This window comes from Acinonyx jubatus, chromosome B1 (assembly GCF_027475565.1).
Source record: "Acinonyx jubatus isolate Ajub_Pintada_27869175 chromosome B1, VMU_Ajub_asm_v1.0, whole genome shotgun sequence".
NCBI classification, from domain to species: Eukaryota; Metazoa; Chordata; class Mammalia; order Carnivora; family Felidae; genus Acinonyx; species Acinonyx jubatus.
The window spans coordinates 195,119,790-195,133,540 of NC_069382.1; the positions used below are offsets into that span (position 1 = coordinate 195,119,790).

The window sequence follows — 13,751 nt, forward strand, 5'->3', positions numbered from 1 at the left end:
GGGGAGTATGAGAAGGAACCGGAGCCTTCTGTGCTGCTAGCGGGAGCGTAAAATGGCGCAGCCATATGGAAAACAGGAGAGCGGTTCCTCAAAAAATTAAAAAACCCAGCAATTCCACTTCTGGGTGCACGGCCCAAGAGAACTGAGAGCAGGGACTCCAACAGATATGTGTACATCCGTGTTCACAGCAGCATTATTCACAATAGCCAAAGGCTGAAGCAACCCAAGTGTCCACCAACACATGGATGTATAAACACAACGTGGTCTGTCCACACAACGTCATGTTGCTCGACCTTAAATGGGGAGGACATTCTGACACCTGCGACAACACTGACGAACCTGGAGGACATTGTGCTCAGCGAAATAAGCCAGTCACAAAAGGACAAACACTACATGATTTTGCGTATATGAAGTCCCTAGAGCAGTCAAATTCATAGAGGCAGAAAGCGGAATGGCAGATTCCAGGGGCTGGGGGCGGAGGGCACATGAGGAGTCCGTGTTTAATTTAACGGGGATGGAGTTTCAGTCTGGGAAGGTGAACAAGTTCTGGCAATGGATGGTGGTGACGGTTGCACAACAGTGTGAATGTCCTCAACTGTGTACTTAAAAATGGTTAAAATGGTAAACTATGTCGTGCTTAACGTACCACTTACCACAATTTTCTAAAATCTTGGAAAAAAATATACACAAGTGATCAAAAGAATCCGACGAAAATGGATATTATCCAGACCAGGAAATTACTTGAGGACCAAGACACGAAGATCTAATAAATAAGGTCTGAAGTAGCAGGAACAGAACAGGGATGAGACCTAAATTAGTGACCTTGAGAAGATGCTTATGGCAATATCATTGAAGGCAGAAGAAAAAGATAATTATTAAAGTTAAGGAAGTGACCGTACACAAGAAAAATGGTCCTCGATGAGCCAAGAGAATGAAACACAGAGCGCAGGACGGTGTCCCTGCATTAGGAAAGAATTAAAGCTATATATATATATATATACACAGACCTGAAGAAATGGATACAGGATACTGAGATGAGGACAGGACAAAGCTTCTCTCGGCACCCAGGCAGAAAACAAATTAAGACCATGACGCAAACGTGAACAAGGAAGAAGTGAAGCTGGCTGGGCACCCGCCCGAGTGGCACGTGGGTCAGAACAGGGCGCTGGTGACAAAGTTTAGAGGGAAACGCCATGACCCAAGCAAGTGGGTGATCTTTTCCCCGACCCGTCTATCCACTCCCTGTGTGTAAGCACAGAGACATCTAGAAGGTTGCTCAGTTTTGGAACACTGACAGGATTCCAAAATTTGTCTTTAAAACTGAAGGGTTTAGGGATGTAAGGAAAATCCCTATGAGGATTTTTCCCTATGGGAGAACAGCCAGCACACCACATTTAGTCCTCCCCATCTGTTTACGCTGTCAACTAGGGGTTCCGGGAAGAATCAGACGGCTAGCGGACCAGTGGACCCGGACAGCACCTGAAGGAGAACTCGACCCCTAATACGGTGGTGCGGCCACAGAAGGCTGACAGTGTACAGCAGGGGTCAGCAAACCTTTTCTGAAAAGAGCCAGGCAGTAAAGATTTTAGGCTTTGCAGACCGTCCAGTTTCTGCCCTACCTACTCAACGATGCCCCTGCAGCTCCCAGCACCAACAGACCATATGGAAACAAATGGGCGTGGCTGCATCGGGCTGTCTGGCGTTTGCTGGCCCTGCTTTAGAGGGTGTCATGCAAGCCTGACGGAACTCCTACACCCAGGTACCTCAAGCTCAGGACCTAGAAGGTCACCTCTTCCTGGGGAGGATTAAGATACAGTATGAGCCCCAAAGTGAGGCTGACGGTCACCAGCCGATCTATCTTAGTTAAAATAAGCAGTTTTACCAGCTTCCGTATCTGCACTGGGCTGACTCAGTCACTAGTCCTTTGTGAACGGGAAGACTTCCCCTCCCAGGAGTCTGCTAACTCGGTAAGCTAGCGAACACCAGAAAACTCACATTTAAACTATCACCAAAGGGAGTCAACTACTGCGTATCCAGCTTCCAGGAGGGTAGAGAATTTCCACAAAGGTGGCATTTGTCTCCTCTTTCTCCCACCTTCCGTTCTGAATCCTTTCTCTTAACTATTCTGTGACTGGCGAGTAACATCCCGGAAGCTCTACCTCTCGGTGAATTAGGGACTTTGCTGCTCTCGCCATGTTTACTGTGCATGTTTCCATTTTCTTCAAGTAGAAAATTCCTTTTCTTCATGAAAACAACTTTGTTTTGCCCAATTCTGACGACTGGCAGATGTGACGGAGCAAAACACGGTTTGAGTGATAAAAAGCCGCACGATCACTGGAAGCAGATGAAGATTAGAAAGCTTCTGTTCCGTTTCGTAGCCAAGGGAAAGTGAGCATTCTAAAACATTTTTGCAAGAAATCTGCGGAATGTATGCATTAAAGACCAAACGCACTGCAGCTCTATTCACAGAGAGATAAAGAACTCTTTGTCAAGGCCCAGTAGCTCCGCCTCCGTCTGTCCTAAGACGCAATGTTTGTGCATCTTGTCTGCACATAGGGTGGATTTATTCTCAGGCTTCCAAAGAAAGTGGAAGAGGTCAGAAGCAGCTACCTGATGAACTAGAAAGACCTTACCTGGATCCATGCCTGCTGCTTAATATCGCCTTTGTGGGTTTTACCTTCGTAACCTTTGCCACCATACTTCTGTTCTTCACTGATGCACTTCACGTGGTTTTTGTAGTCGTCACCCCTTCAAAGCGATACAAAGTTCCACAGTCAGACCGACTCTCCAAGCGGAGGTTCCTGCTCACATGCTGCTCCTACCCTCTGCCCTCCATGTGGTTTTACTGTTTATAACCTCCGGGCAGGGCAGGCAGGGCAGGCGCACTGTCTGTCTTCCGAACTGTTCCATGTAGAGCCCACAGCCAAACCTTCCACCCGATTTTAGATACAAACGTCTTAAACCAAATTGACAGGCAGTACTTCTTTTTTTTCTCATAAGTGAATATATGCAGAATACAAGAAATGAAAATAATTCTCTGCAATAGGGCGGCTTTATTTTAAATAACAAAGTCTGTATGATTTCCTGGTTATACAGTAGGCAATCAGTAATTAGTTGTACAAGAAGTTAAAACCTGAAGTAAAATGGTGCTGTCTTGTCACTAAAAAGTTCTAGACGGCCAAGTCTCAGAACACAAAGAAACTTGATTCTGTCTCTTACAATCACTTGGAAGCCCCACGGGACCCTCGGGGAAATGTTTGGGACCAGTCTGGGGGCAAAGTCTCTCAATGAGAAAAAAACGATTTTCCCCTGTGTTATAGGTCAGGCTTCCCCCTAGGATTAGGTAGGAACAAAGACTTTAGCAGTTTTCAAAAAAAAAATATTTTTGAAAAAAATCACTGCTCGAGAATGAAATTAAAATGGACTGTTAGTAAATATCAATCCAAATACCACACAGGACACTGAGGCAGAGGCACCAAAAGCCACCTTTGCACCTAAACCCTGGGAAGTGGAGGGGAGGCAACCGAGGACTGAGGGGAGCCACCTACAAACAATGACCCATGACCCACCCCAAAGAGGAGAGAAGCAAGTGAAAATCTGGCCTGCCCCCACCCCCGAAGTCCTCCCCTGTCCAGAGAGCCCTCAGCGGAAGTACCAGACGCACCCGGGGGCCAGGGGCTCATTCCTACCATCACCTGCGAGCTTGTGCGGGGGGACCCCGTCTCTCCTCCCTGCCCCCCCACCAGTTTCTGGTTCATTAATCCAGCCTTTCGATGTGGCCAGCCCACCTTGCCCCTGTAGCCTTACTCTGGGTGGTCACCTCTCAGGGTCTTGTAACGCTGAGTGCCACCGACGGACCACATGCTCCCCACACCCTCACCCCTCCCTCTGTCTTCTCTTCGGGTCGTCCTTGGAGAGCAAATAGGCTGCAGAGCACTTTTAATTGTTTTCTTAATTTCTTTGCTCAAATGTGCCTCCATTTTTTTTTTTTAAGGCCTCATGGGGCCCAGGGCTTCCCAGACTGGTCTGGGTCTTTACTACGATCTACATGAATTAGGTAGAACTTACCAGAAATCTTTACCGCAGTCAATACAAGACAGGCACTCACAGTTTCGGCAAACGGCCACGTGCTTTTCTACTTGCACTTTCTTCACAGATTCGCCACATGCATTGCATGTAAAAAATACCATTTTTAGCTAAATGGTTAAGTATTCTCGATCCAAGTTAGGTTTAGAACCCTGTCCGAAGAGAATATGAAAAGAAAGGAAAAATAATTATCATTGTAATCTGAAGCATTTATTCCCAATAAACAATCCTACCGCTCACGTTTCAACCATAGTTTCACGTGAAAATAGCTACAAAGAACAGAATCTACGTCGATGAGCGATCCACATACAACTCTAAGTCAAGTCGTAATTAACAGTCATCTGTTAAGCCCAGTTACCTCACTGTGTGCCAGGCCGGTTCTGAGAGCTGTACACATAGTAATTTATTTACTCCTCGTAGCAACCCCAGGAGGGAAGGCCTATTATTGTGTACAGTTTACACCGGGTATGGAAACACAGAGAGATGAAGTAACTTGCCTAAGGTCACACAGTAACGGATGAGGATTTAAATTTGGAAGGCTGGCTCCAGGGAGGAAGAGTTTTGGGGGCATTAAGCAAAACATCTTAAAATGTCTTACCGTTCCTAATAATGTTAAGCTGGCTTGCCCTCCATCCCTGTGCTGTTAGGCATGAACTGGAAATTATTCCAGATCACCAAACACAACAAAAACATAGGAGGGAATTCAGGAAGGTTTAGAAAATGGAGAAGGGGTCTAAAAATTTCTGAGAGCACAGGAAACATTCATATAAGCATTACTATGTATCCAGATGTTCAAGTATGAGGATGTGCCCCTCAGTCTTAGTGGACAGGGAGTAGGGGAGGGAGGGGGCTCTTTCACGTGACTTCTTGTTGGATCAATAAACAAGTGGAACCACAGGGGCGCCTGGGTGCCTCAGTGGGTTAAGCATCCGACTTTGACTCCTGTCATGATGTCACAGTTCATGGGTTTGAGCCCTGCACTGGGCTCTGCACTGACAGCTCAGAGTCTGGAGCCTCCTTCGGATTCTGTGTTTCCTTCTCTCTCTCTGCCCCCCCCTCATTTGTGCTGTCTCTCTCAAAAATAAAGAAGTAAAGATTAAAAAGAAGAAAAAGGAGAAGGAAAAAGAGGAGCAGGAGGAGGAGGAGGAGGAGCAGGAGGAGGAGGAGGAGGAGCAGGAGGAGGAGGAGGAGGAGGAAGAGAAGGAGGAGAAGGAGGAAAAGGAGGAGGAGAAGGAGGAGGAAGAGGAAAAGAATGAGGAGGAGGAGGAGGAGGAGGAGGAGAAGGAGGAGGAGGAGGAGGAAGAGAAGGAGAAGGAGAAGGAGGAGAAGGAGGAGGAGGAGGAGAAGGAGGAGGAGGAGGAAGAGGAGGAGGAGGAGGAGAAGGAGAAGGAGGAGGAGGAGAAGGAGGAGAAGGAGAAGGAGGAGGAGGAGGAGGAGGAGGAGGAGAAGGAGGAGGAGGAGAAGGAGGAGGAGGAGGAAGAGAAGGAGAAGGAGAAGGAGGAGAAGGAGGAGGAGGAGGAGAAGGAGGAGGAGGAGAAGGAGGAGAAGGAGAAGGAGGAGGAGGAGGAGGAGGAGGAGGAGGAGAAGGAGGAGGAGGAGAAGGAGGAGAAGGAGAAGGAGGAGGAGGAGGAGGAGGAGGAGGAGAAGGAGGAGGAGGAGAAGGAGGAGGAGGAGGAAGAGGAGGAGGAGGAGGAGGAGGAGGAAGAGAAGAATGAGGAGGAGGAGAAGGAGGAGGAGGAGGAGGGGGAGGAGGAGAAGGAGGAGGAGGAGAAGGAGGAGGAGGAGGAAGAGGAGGAGGAGGAGGAGGAGGAGGAAGAGAAGAATGAGGAGGAGGAGAAGGAGGAGGAGGAGGAGGGGGAGGAGGAGAAGGAGGAGGAGGAGAAGGAGGAGGAGGAGGAAGAGGAGGAGGAGAAGGAGGAGGAGGAGAAGGAGGAGGAGGAGGAGGAGGAGAAGGAGGAGGAGGAGGAGGAGGAGAAGGAGGAGGAGGAGGAGAAGGAGAAGGAGAAGGAGGAGAAGGAGGAGGAGGAGGAGAAGGAGGAGGAGGAGGAGGAGGAGAAGGAGGAGGAGGAGGAGGAAGAGAAGGAGAAGGAGAAGGAGGAGAAGGAGGAGGAGGAGGAGAAGGAGGAGGAGGAGGAGAAGGAGGAGGAGGAGAAGGAGGAGAAGGAGAAGGAGGAGGAGGAGGAGGAGGAGGAGGAGGAGGAGGAGGAGGAGAAGGAGGAGGAGGAGGAAGAGGAGGAGGAGGAGGAGGAGGAGGGAAGAGAAGAATGCGGAGGAGGCGAAGGAGGAGGCGGGAGGAGTGAGGAGTAGGAGGAGGAGAGGAGGAAGAGAACGGAGAAGGAGAAGGAGGAGAAGAGGACGGAGGAAGGAGGAAGAGGTGCGAGGAGGAGGCGGAGGCGGAAGAGACAGACTGAGGAGGAGGAACGAAGAGGAGGAGGCGGCGGAGGAGACGGCGGAGGAGGCGGGCGGCAGAGTGGCGAAGGAGACGGCGGCGAAGGAGGCGGAGGAGGAAGAGGAGGAGGCGGGGCGGCGGTGGCTGGAGGAGGAAGAGGTAGGAGAGGAGGAGGAGGAGGAAGAGTAAGAATGCGGAGGGAGGAGAAGGAGGAGGAGGACGGAGGGGGAGGAGGGAAGGCGGAGGAGGAGAAGGAGGAGGAGGAGGAAGAGGAGGAGGAGAAGAGGAGGAGGAGACGGCTGGAGGAGGGAGGAGGAGGAGAAGGAGGGAGGAGGAGGCGGCGGCGCCGGAGGCGGATGGGGCGAGGAGAAGGCGACGGCGGAGACGGCGGGCGGAGGCGGAGGAGGCGGAAGCGAAGGAGACGGAGACGGCCGGAGACGGAGACGGCGTAGCGGCGGAGAGCGGCGGCGGCGGCGGAGACGGCCGGACGGAGACGCCTGCGGCGGAGGCGAGCCGGCGGCGGAGGAGACGGCGGAGGCGGCGGCGGACGTGAAGAGAGACGGTGACGGAGGCGAAGGAGGAGTAGGCGGAGCCGGCGGCGGCGGAGCAGGCGGAGACGGAGACGGAGGAGGAGGCGAGGCGGCGGAGGAAACGGACGGCGGTGGAGAAGGCGGGGCGGCGGACGAGGCGGCGGCGGCGGCGGCGGCGGAAGAGCGAAGACTGAGGAGGCGGAGCGGCGGAGGAGGCGGAGGCGGCGACGGCGGAGGACCGGCGTGCGGACGCCGACGGCAACGTGCAGCCACGTCAACGACGCCGGCGGCGGCGACGCCGGAAGGCGGCGGAAGCTGGCGGCCGACGCGCAGCCGGCGGCGGACGGATCGGCGGAGCAAGCGCCAAGGAGCTTCGGCCGAGCAGGCAGCAGCGCCAGGGCGACCGGCGGCGCCGCCGTGCAGAGACGTACTGAGGAGCCGGCTAACTCAGGACGCGCCGGAGGCGCCGGCGCCGACGGCGCCGGCGGACGACGGCGGCCGGCGGCGGACGAGCGAGGCGGCGGCGCCGGCGTCCGCCGCGCCACACTGCGGCGCACGACAACGAGGACGAGGCGCCTGACGGGCGCGGCGGCGGCACGCCGACGCCGAACGCCGAGCCGGCGCCGGTCGGCGGCGGCGTGCGCCGGTCGGGCGGCGGAGCTCCGAGACGGTCGCCGGCGCCAGCAGGAGGCGGAGCGAGCGACGAGGCGGCGGACGGCTCCGCGACAACGGCGCCGGACGAGTGCCGGCGAGCTTGAGCCGCACAAGTCGGCCGACGTGAGCAGGCGGCGGAGTCCGCCGGCCGCGCAGGCGACGGCGGCGGCCGGCGACGGCCGAGCGTCGAGGCACAGCCGGCGCGAGGCGGTCGGCGCCTCGGCCGAGCACCTTCACCAGGCGCACCGGAGCAGCAGGCGGCGGCCGCCGGACGAGCAGGCGGCGGCGCCGAAGCAGGCGGCGGTGCGCATAGACGAGCAGCGGCGGGGCGGCGGGACGACTACCGCCGTGCGGTGCGGCGACCCCGGCGGCGGAGCAGGCCGCGGCGGAGGAGGCGGCAGGCGGAGGCCGCGCCGGACCAGACGGCGAACATTCTCCCTGCGAATCTGCTTCTTGTCTGGGCCTGTCTGAGTCGTCCTAAGGCGGTCCCAGCTGCTCGGCACTGAATGAACGGAGGGTCTTCATTCATCACTCATCGTGTCCAACTGTCGCTGTCCCAAGGCTTCTAGCTATCCGCTTCCTCGCTGCAAAGGCGTGATTACGACCTTCGTACGACTCTTCGTGGTATGTGCTGTCATCCTGTCGCCGTTCGCCTGCGGCTCCTGAGCACCTCCTGTCGTCGTCGTCGTCAGCTATTGCGGTCTGTGCTTCTTCGTTCCCGTCGCCGGCGTCCGTTCGTCTCATGCTGCTTCGTCGTTGCTGTCTTTCTGTCTTGCTTCCTCCTTCGTCTGCTTCTGGGCTTCCTCTCATGCTCCGGCGCCTGCTGCTCCGTGCGTTGCGGTCTTGTGCGTCTCCGTTCTGGCGGTCTGCGTAGTCTCATGTCGCAGTCGTCGCCGATCTTACGTCGTTTCTTCCGCGTGTCGTCTGCTGTTCGCGGTCTGTCTGTCGGCCGCTGGCCTCCCATCTTCTGTGTCTGGCGCCGTAGTCTTGCGGCTTCTTTTTTCTTCTTGTACTGCCGGATCATGTCTTGTCTGTTCGCCTTTCGTCTTCTGTGTCGCCTATTCGTCATTCTGCGTCTTCTTTGGTCTTGACGCTCCTCCAATCTTATCTCGTTCGCCCTGCGTCTTCGTGCTGTCTGTGTGTCGTGCTCGTCTTGGCTGCATGTCTACTCGGTTGAGTCGCGTCTGTGCCCCGCCTGGCCCCTACAACAGCCACATTAACAACAGCCCCACTCAAATACCCGGGGATCCGCTCACTCTGCCCAGTGTGTGCCATAACACGGCTTGTAGATCCCCCCCCCCGTTTGTACCCCCGCGCATGTGATCCCCCTGTGCATACTTCAAGACAGACCCAATACAAAATTACCCAAACTATATGTAATTTCCAGGAGAGGCTCAGTAGAGCGTAAGTGACACCCACACCCACCACTACCACAGCCCTAGTAATAGGAGTCACAGTAACTTTCCACGGCTACATAATTTTTTAACCACTAGAGTTTTAGAGTGTTGTCATTTTAGGTTATAAGTAAGTTGCATGGCAAAAATACTGACAACTATTTGACCCAGCACTTTCCTCCTCCTTATAAAGGCGAAGGTAAGGGTCAAGTAAACCAGTGCACTTTGACTCATACAGAAATCCTTAAGCACAGATGAGCAGTTTGCACTCCCAGAGAATTTCCATGCACATAATCACTCTCTCCCCTCCACTCCCATGTTCTGGGTCACTGCCAGAGAGGTCACACATAAGGAAGGTGCAGGGTAATTCCATTCCATCCGGCCTTGAATGGAAATGTACATCCTGGCTGCACCCGGGGTTTACGAAGGCCCAGCCGTCTCTCGTGGAAGCCTCTTGCCCCGTGGGCACCGTCGGACATCAGCCTTGCCTGATACGCTACATACACACACAGGTCCCCACTCCGCGTCCCCCTCCTCAGCTTGCCATCAGTGTAGCTTGGCAAGGGAGGGCACGTGGTCAGCCACAGCCTAGCACTGAGTCCAGAGGAAACGTGGTGGTGGTTCTGGGACATGCAGCAATCATGACCATCTTCTCATCCGTCAACCAGTCACCAGTCCTGGGGAGCTGACGTCACGTGAACCACGAGCCAGCTCCCTCCAAGCCCGGCATTCTACACACAGCAGATGGCTCTGCTCAAACAATGCCGGACAAGTGATGGGCCGCCCTGCCTCCCAAGGGAGAACAAAGGCTAGAACCAGAACCAACAGATTACTCAACAGTCTGTGGGGGCACCTTTGTGTAAGAACAAGAGTGAATCCTTAGTTAGTCACCAAGAAATGGGCGGCCATTGTACCCGCAACAAACAAGCAGCTCTGTTAAACCAAATTATCTGCCCAAAATTTTAAAAATACTTTCATTATGAGATCCAACTATGAAAAATACCACCTCAAACTAAACCTGTGGCCTAGACCTTTCTGACTGAGCGAAGAGGTCTGTTCTGTTTCTCGATCCGGGGGGAAGAGGGGACGAGAGAAGGTTTCAACCAGCTTTGAGACCCAACTGGGAGACTCAGTCTGAAGGTCAGGAATTAAAGGCCTGGGAAGGACAGCTGGAAACAAAAGGTATCCACTGAAAGAAGCCAGTGATGTTGACCAAAAAGACGCCAGGAATATCTGTGCAAAACGTGTCCTCCCTCTGGGGATTAGCCACACACGGTGTAAACATCAGTTCAGGAGAGGATTAGAATTTGCTCACGTGTCCATTGGAAAATTACCCCGTCAACCGTTTTCATTTGGTCTTTGGTGGCAAAGGTCCACATTTTAAAATTTGTTATTGTTTTAAAAAAAAGCAGAATAGAACCCAGTCTCTCAGCGCCTCAGGATTTCTAGAACCATCGCTGCATTTTTACACTGGATCTGCAATGGGGCCCGTGCGGTCACCCGCTTGTTAATGAGATAAGGTTTGTAAGGAGCTTATCCCTCCCTTACGTAGAGCCCTGAGGACACCCCGGCGCTAGCCAAGGATCACCTTGATGATGCTTCACATCTGAACACCTTTCCTGTGTGCGTAAACACTTGGGTGGGTCCGTACGGGGGGGGGGGGGGGGGGGGGGCTGCAAAGAACAGCAATTTCCAAACCATCCTACCTGCATGGCAGCCAGGGTGTCCCAAGTCTGCCTGCGCTTAACAATCTCAGCAGCAGTTAAGTGCCACGAACTTACAAAAAGAGGCCTTCTGAAAATTCCGGCCCTCTAACTGAAGACAGCAATCACCGCCGAAGACAAAAAATTACTTTCAAACTTCACAAAACTAAATAAATGTGAAAGAAGTTTAAGTCAACTTTCAAATGGCGTTTTTGCTAAATTTGTAACATTTATACTTTGGAAATTTGGAAAGCCAGACAAGCTGCATTAAGACGGTTAGGACACCTTATCCGCAGGGCTCGGTTATTATGTATTTCAATGTTTAGCCCCAAGTGTGAAGAGATGGCTTGCTTCATGGGGGCCGGACCTAAATAAGAGTCCCTTTTTCCCTGTCTGGCTCTCCTGCGCACTATGCCCAAGGCCAGGTCCCAGTACAGAGATTCTCGGTGCTCTTCCTTCTAGAAATGTGGACACACGAAGAGAAGGCAGTGTTCCCGGACTGGTTGCGAGCGTTCTCAGGTTCTCACCCCAGGTAAGTCACTGTAATTCATTTCAGCAGACCTGTGGTCAATGCCAAGTATGCGTCAGCATGTGCATATACCTGGGTGCCTTCCCCAAGGGGGCAGGGCCCTGGGTGTGCTTCTGGCTTTCTGTTCCTCTCTCTGGTCAATTTACTGAGCTCTCAGCACATGCCAGAACCCAAGAGAAAGATGACAAATTACAGAATATGATCATTTCACATTTACAGCCACAACTGTACCCAACACCTCCAGAACAGGTCTGATCGTACCACCACCCCAACATCTGTGACCGAAAACTGAGGCTCAGAGAGGCTAAGTGATCAGGCCAGAGACACGGGAGGCGGCAGAGGTAGCCCGAGACAAGCCCAAAGCTTCTGCCCGGCCTGTCGGACTTGTCAGCGTCTTTGGCCATTTGCTTGGCTGTTACTGGGCACATGGGACCTTGAGACCCTCATCCAAAAAGAAAGAAAAAAAAATCAAAGGCTCCACAAATGACCTTCCATCCTGCACCATAAGGACTCCCAGATCCTCACACACTGGGCAAGGTTACCACTGGGGTCACAGCTGAGGATGTCAGGTGCTGGAAACGGATGCGGACCGGAGGAGTAGCAGGCAGCGACAACAAGGGCACGCGGACTTGTGAGGGACTTGGGGCACCTCAGCTCCCTTATCAGGATGGTGGCCACGTTCTGTTGAATGTTTGGTAGAGTCAGGGCCAGAGAGATGAACTGGAGCCTGAGCTCGTTCAGAAAAATGAACTCACTGAAAAGTGACCTCAGGTTTCCTAACTTCCTAGATTCTGTTCATCTATAAAATGGGTCTAATATCTACCTTGGAGCATTGTGTGAAAAATAAGATAGGAAAGATTCGTCCTTACCCAATGGTAATTTGGGTATTTGCTGTGACCTACTGATTTGCCCACCAATGCTATTACACCCAGTCCCCTCCTAAACCCACATCTCTTTAAACATGACCCTCAACCCACCCATCTATCTTCGTAAGTTCGCTCATCTCCTCTGGCTCCCCACCCCATGGGTGCCTAGTCTACCACCCTGTTCCCTGATACAATGACCTCACATTTAGTTCTGGAATTGGGATTTGGAGTCTTTTAAACCTTCCTCCCTCTACATTTTTATATTGTTTATTTTTACAAAAACTACATTCACTATTCTTAAAGCATTCTCTCACAGACCTAAACCCCATCACCACTGGGCACAGCCCACCCGGGGGCAACCACAGCACAGTTCCCCGTGAGCCCTGTGACTTCAAACAAGTCACTGTCCCCTCTGAACTTCAAGTCCTTCAATCTGTGGAACAAGGTGCCAGGAGCCCCTTCTAGGAGAATTCCAAAAAACCAGGGTAAGGTGCAAAGGAAGGCTAGGGGAGCACACACTACCATCTTGCGGAGACCCCCCTGAACGTGGGCTGATGAGCGTCTCCATGATTCACTCTAGGAGGCAAGTACACCTATCTCCACTTAACAGATGAGCAAACTGAGGCTGGGAGAAGTGGAACCATGTCTCTTACCTCCCCACACACATCGCCAGCACCACTCCACTGCTGTGGTAACATCTACGGAAGCCTACCACGTGTCAGGCACCATGCTAGGCATTGGGGGACTGGGGGGGGGGGGGGTGCTGGTACAAGTCCCAAGTGAGCCCTCTGCAGTAAAGTCAGCCTTGCAAGTACACCCCACCTCATTCCCCTGTCTCCCCAGAGGTAGATGCTGCAGAAAATCCTGGCATTAACTGGTCACCTACCATGTGCCAAGCCCTGTCATAGGTGGTTAATATGTTTGTGCTCATGGGATCCTTGCGACAGTACTAAGTTTGGTTCTCTAATACTCCCTTTTGACAGACCAAGAAACGGAGGCACCAAACGATTAGGTAACTTGCAGAAGGTCACACATCCAGTTAGCGGCAAACCCGGACTCCCAGGCAGTTACAGCGACCCCAAGACGGTGCTCTCAACCGCTATGCCCTAAGGCCTCCTCCTTAGGGACAGAGCTCCCCAGAGGGCTCAGGGGAGATAACAGCCCCGTCCCCGACCTGCAACAACGCAGAAGCCCAGTCCCGTGTGTCCCATCGTCTTGGTTTGCCCAGGGGCAGAGGACCTTTCTGTTTTAGAACCGAGAAGAATCGGTCTTCCTCAGTCCAGGACCCCATCCCCGACTCCATAGTACGAACGAGATCTGAATGGACTGCCTCCTCCTTCCGAGGGTAAGCCCAAGGAGGGGCTCTCATGGTGGAAACGCGGGCATCAGCCACGCCGCCCCCTCCCCTGCTGAGCCCCAGCCTCCTGGGCCGGATCTCTGGGCCTCCGCCCCTCACCTCTCAGCCCGAGCCCGCCAACGGTTTCAACCGGCCGCGGAGAGCACGTGGAAACGCAGCCGCCGGCCCGGCGCCGCAGCCGCCTCCCTCCAGAGCTTCCAGGGGCAGAACCCGCTTCGGGGCCGCCCCGCGCGCTTGCGCGCA

General features: G+C 53.6%; 1 protein-coding gene across 3 annotated transcripts in view; it reads right to left on the reverse strand.

Annotated features, from left to right (window-relative positions):
- The window catches only part of LYAR (Ly1 antibody reactive), a 25,238-nt gene extending 11,499 nt beyond the window's left edge, over positions 1-13,739 (reverse strand). Inside the window, exons 1-3 of one of the 3 annotated variants that reach the window (XM_053217579.1) lie at positions 13,608-13,739; positions 4,069-4,238; positions 2,634-2,748 (exon numbers count right to left, since the gene is read on the reverse strand). In XM_053217579.1, the coding sequence (XP_053073554.1) occupies positions 2,634-2,748; positions 4,069-4,190 (237 nt within the window). In that variant the 5' untranslated portion in view covers positions 4,191-4,238; positions 13,608-13,739. Of the gene's footprint in view, positions 1-2,633; positions 2,749-4,068; positions 4,243-10,759; positions 12,225-13,607 lie in introns of those variants that run through there. The other 2 variants (XM_053217581.1, XM_053217580.1) reach the window with 2 other exon arrangements.
- Positions 13,740-13,751: the final 12 nt, after the last annotated feature.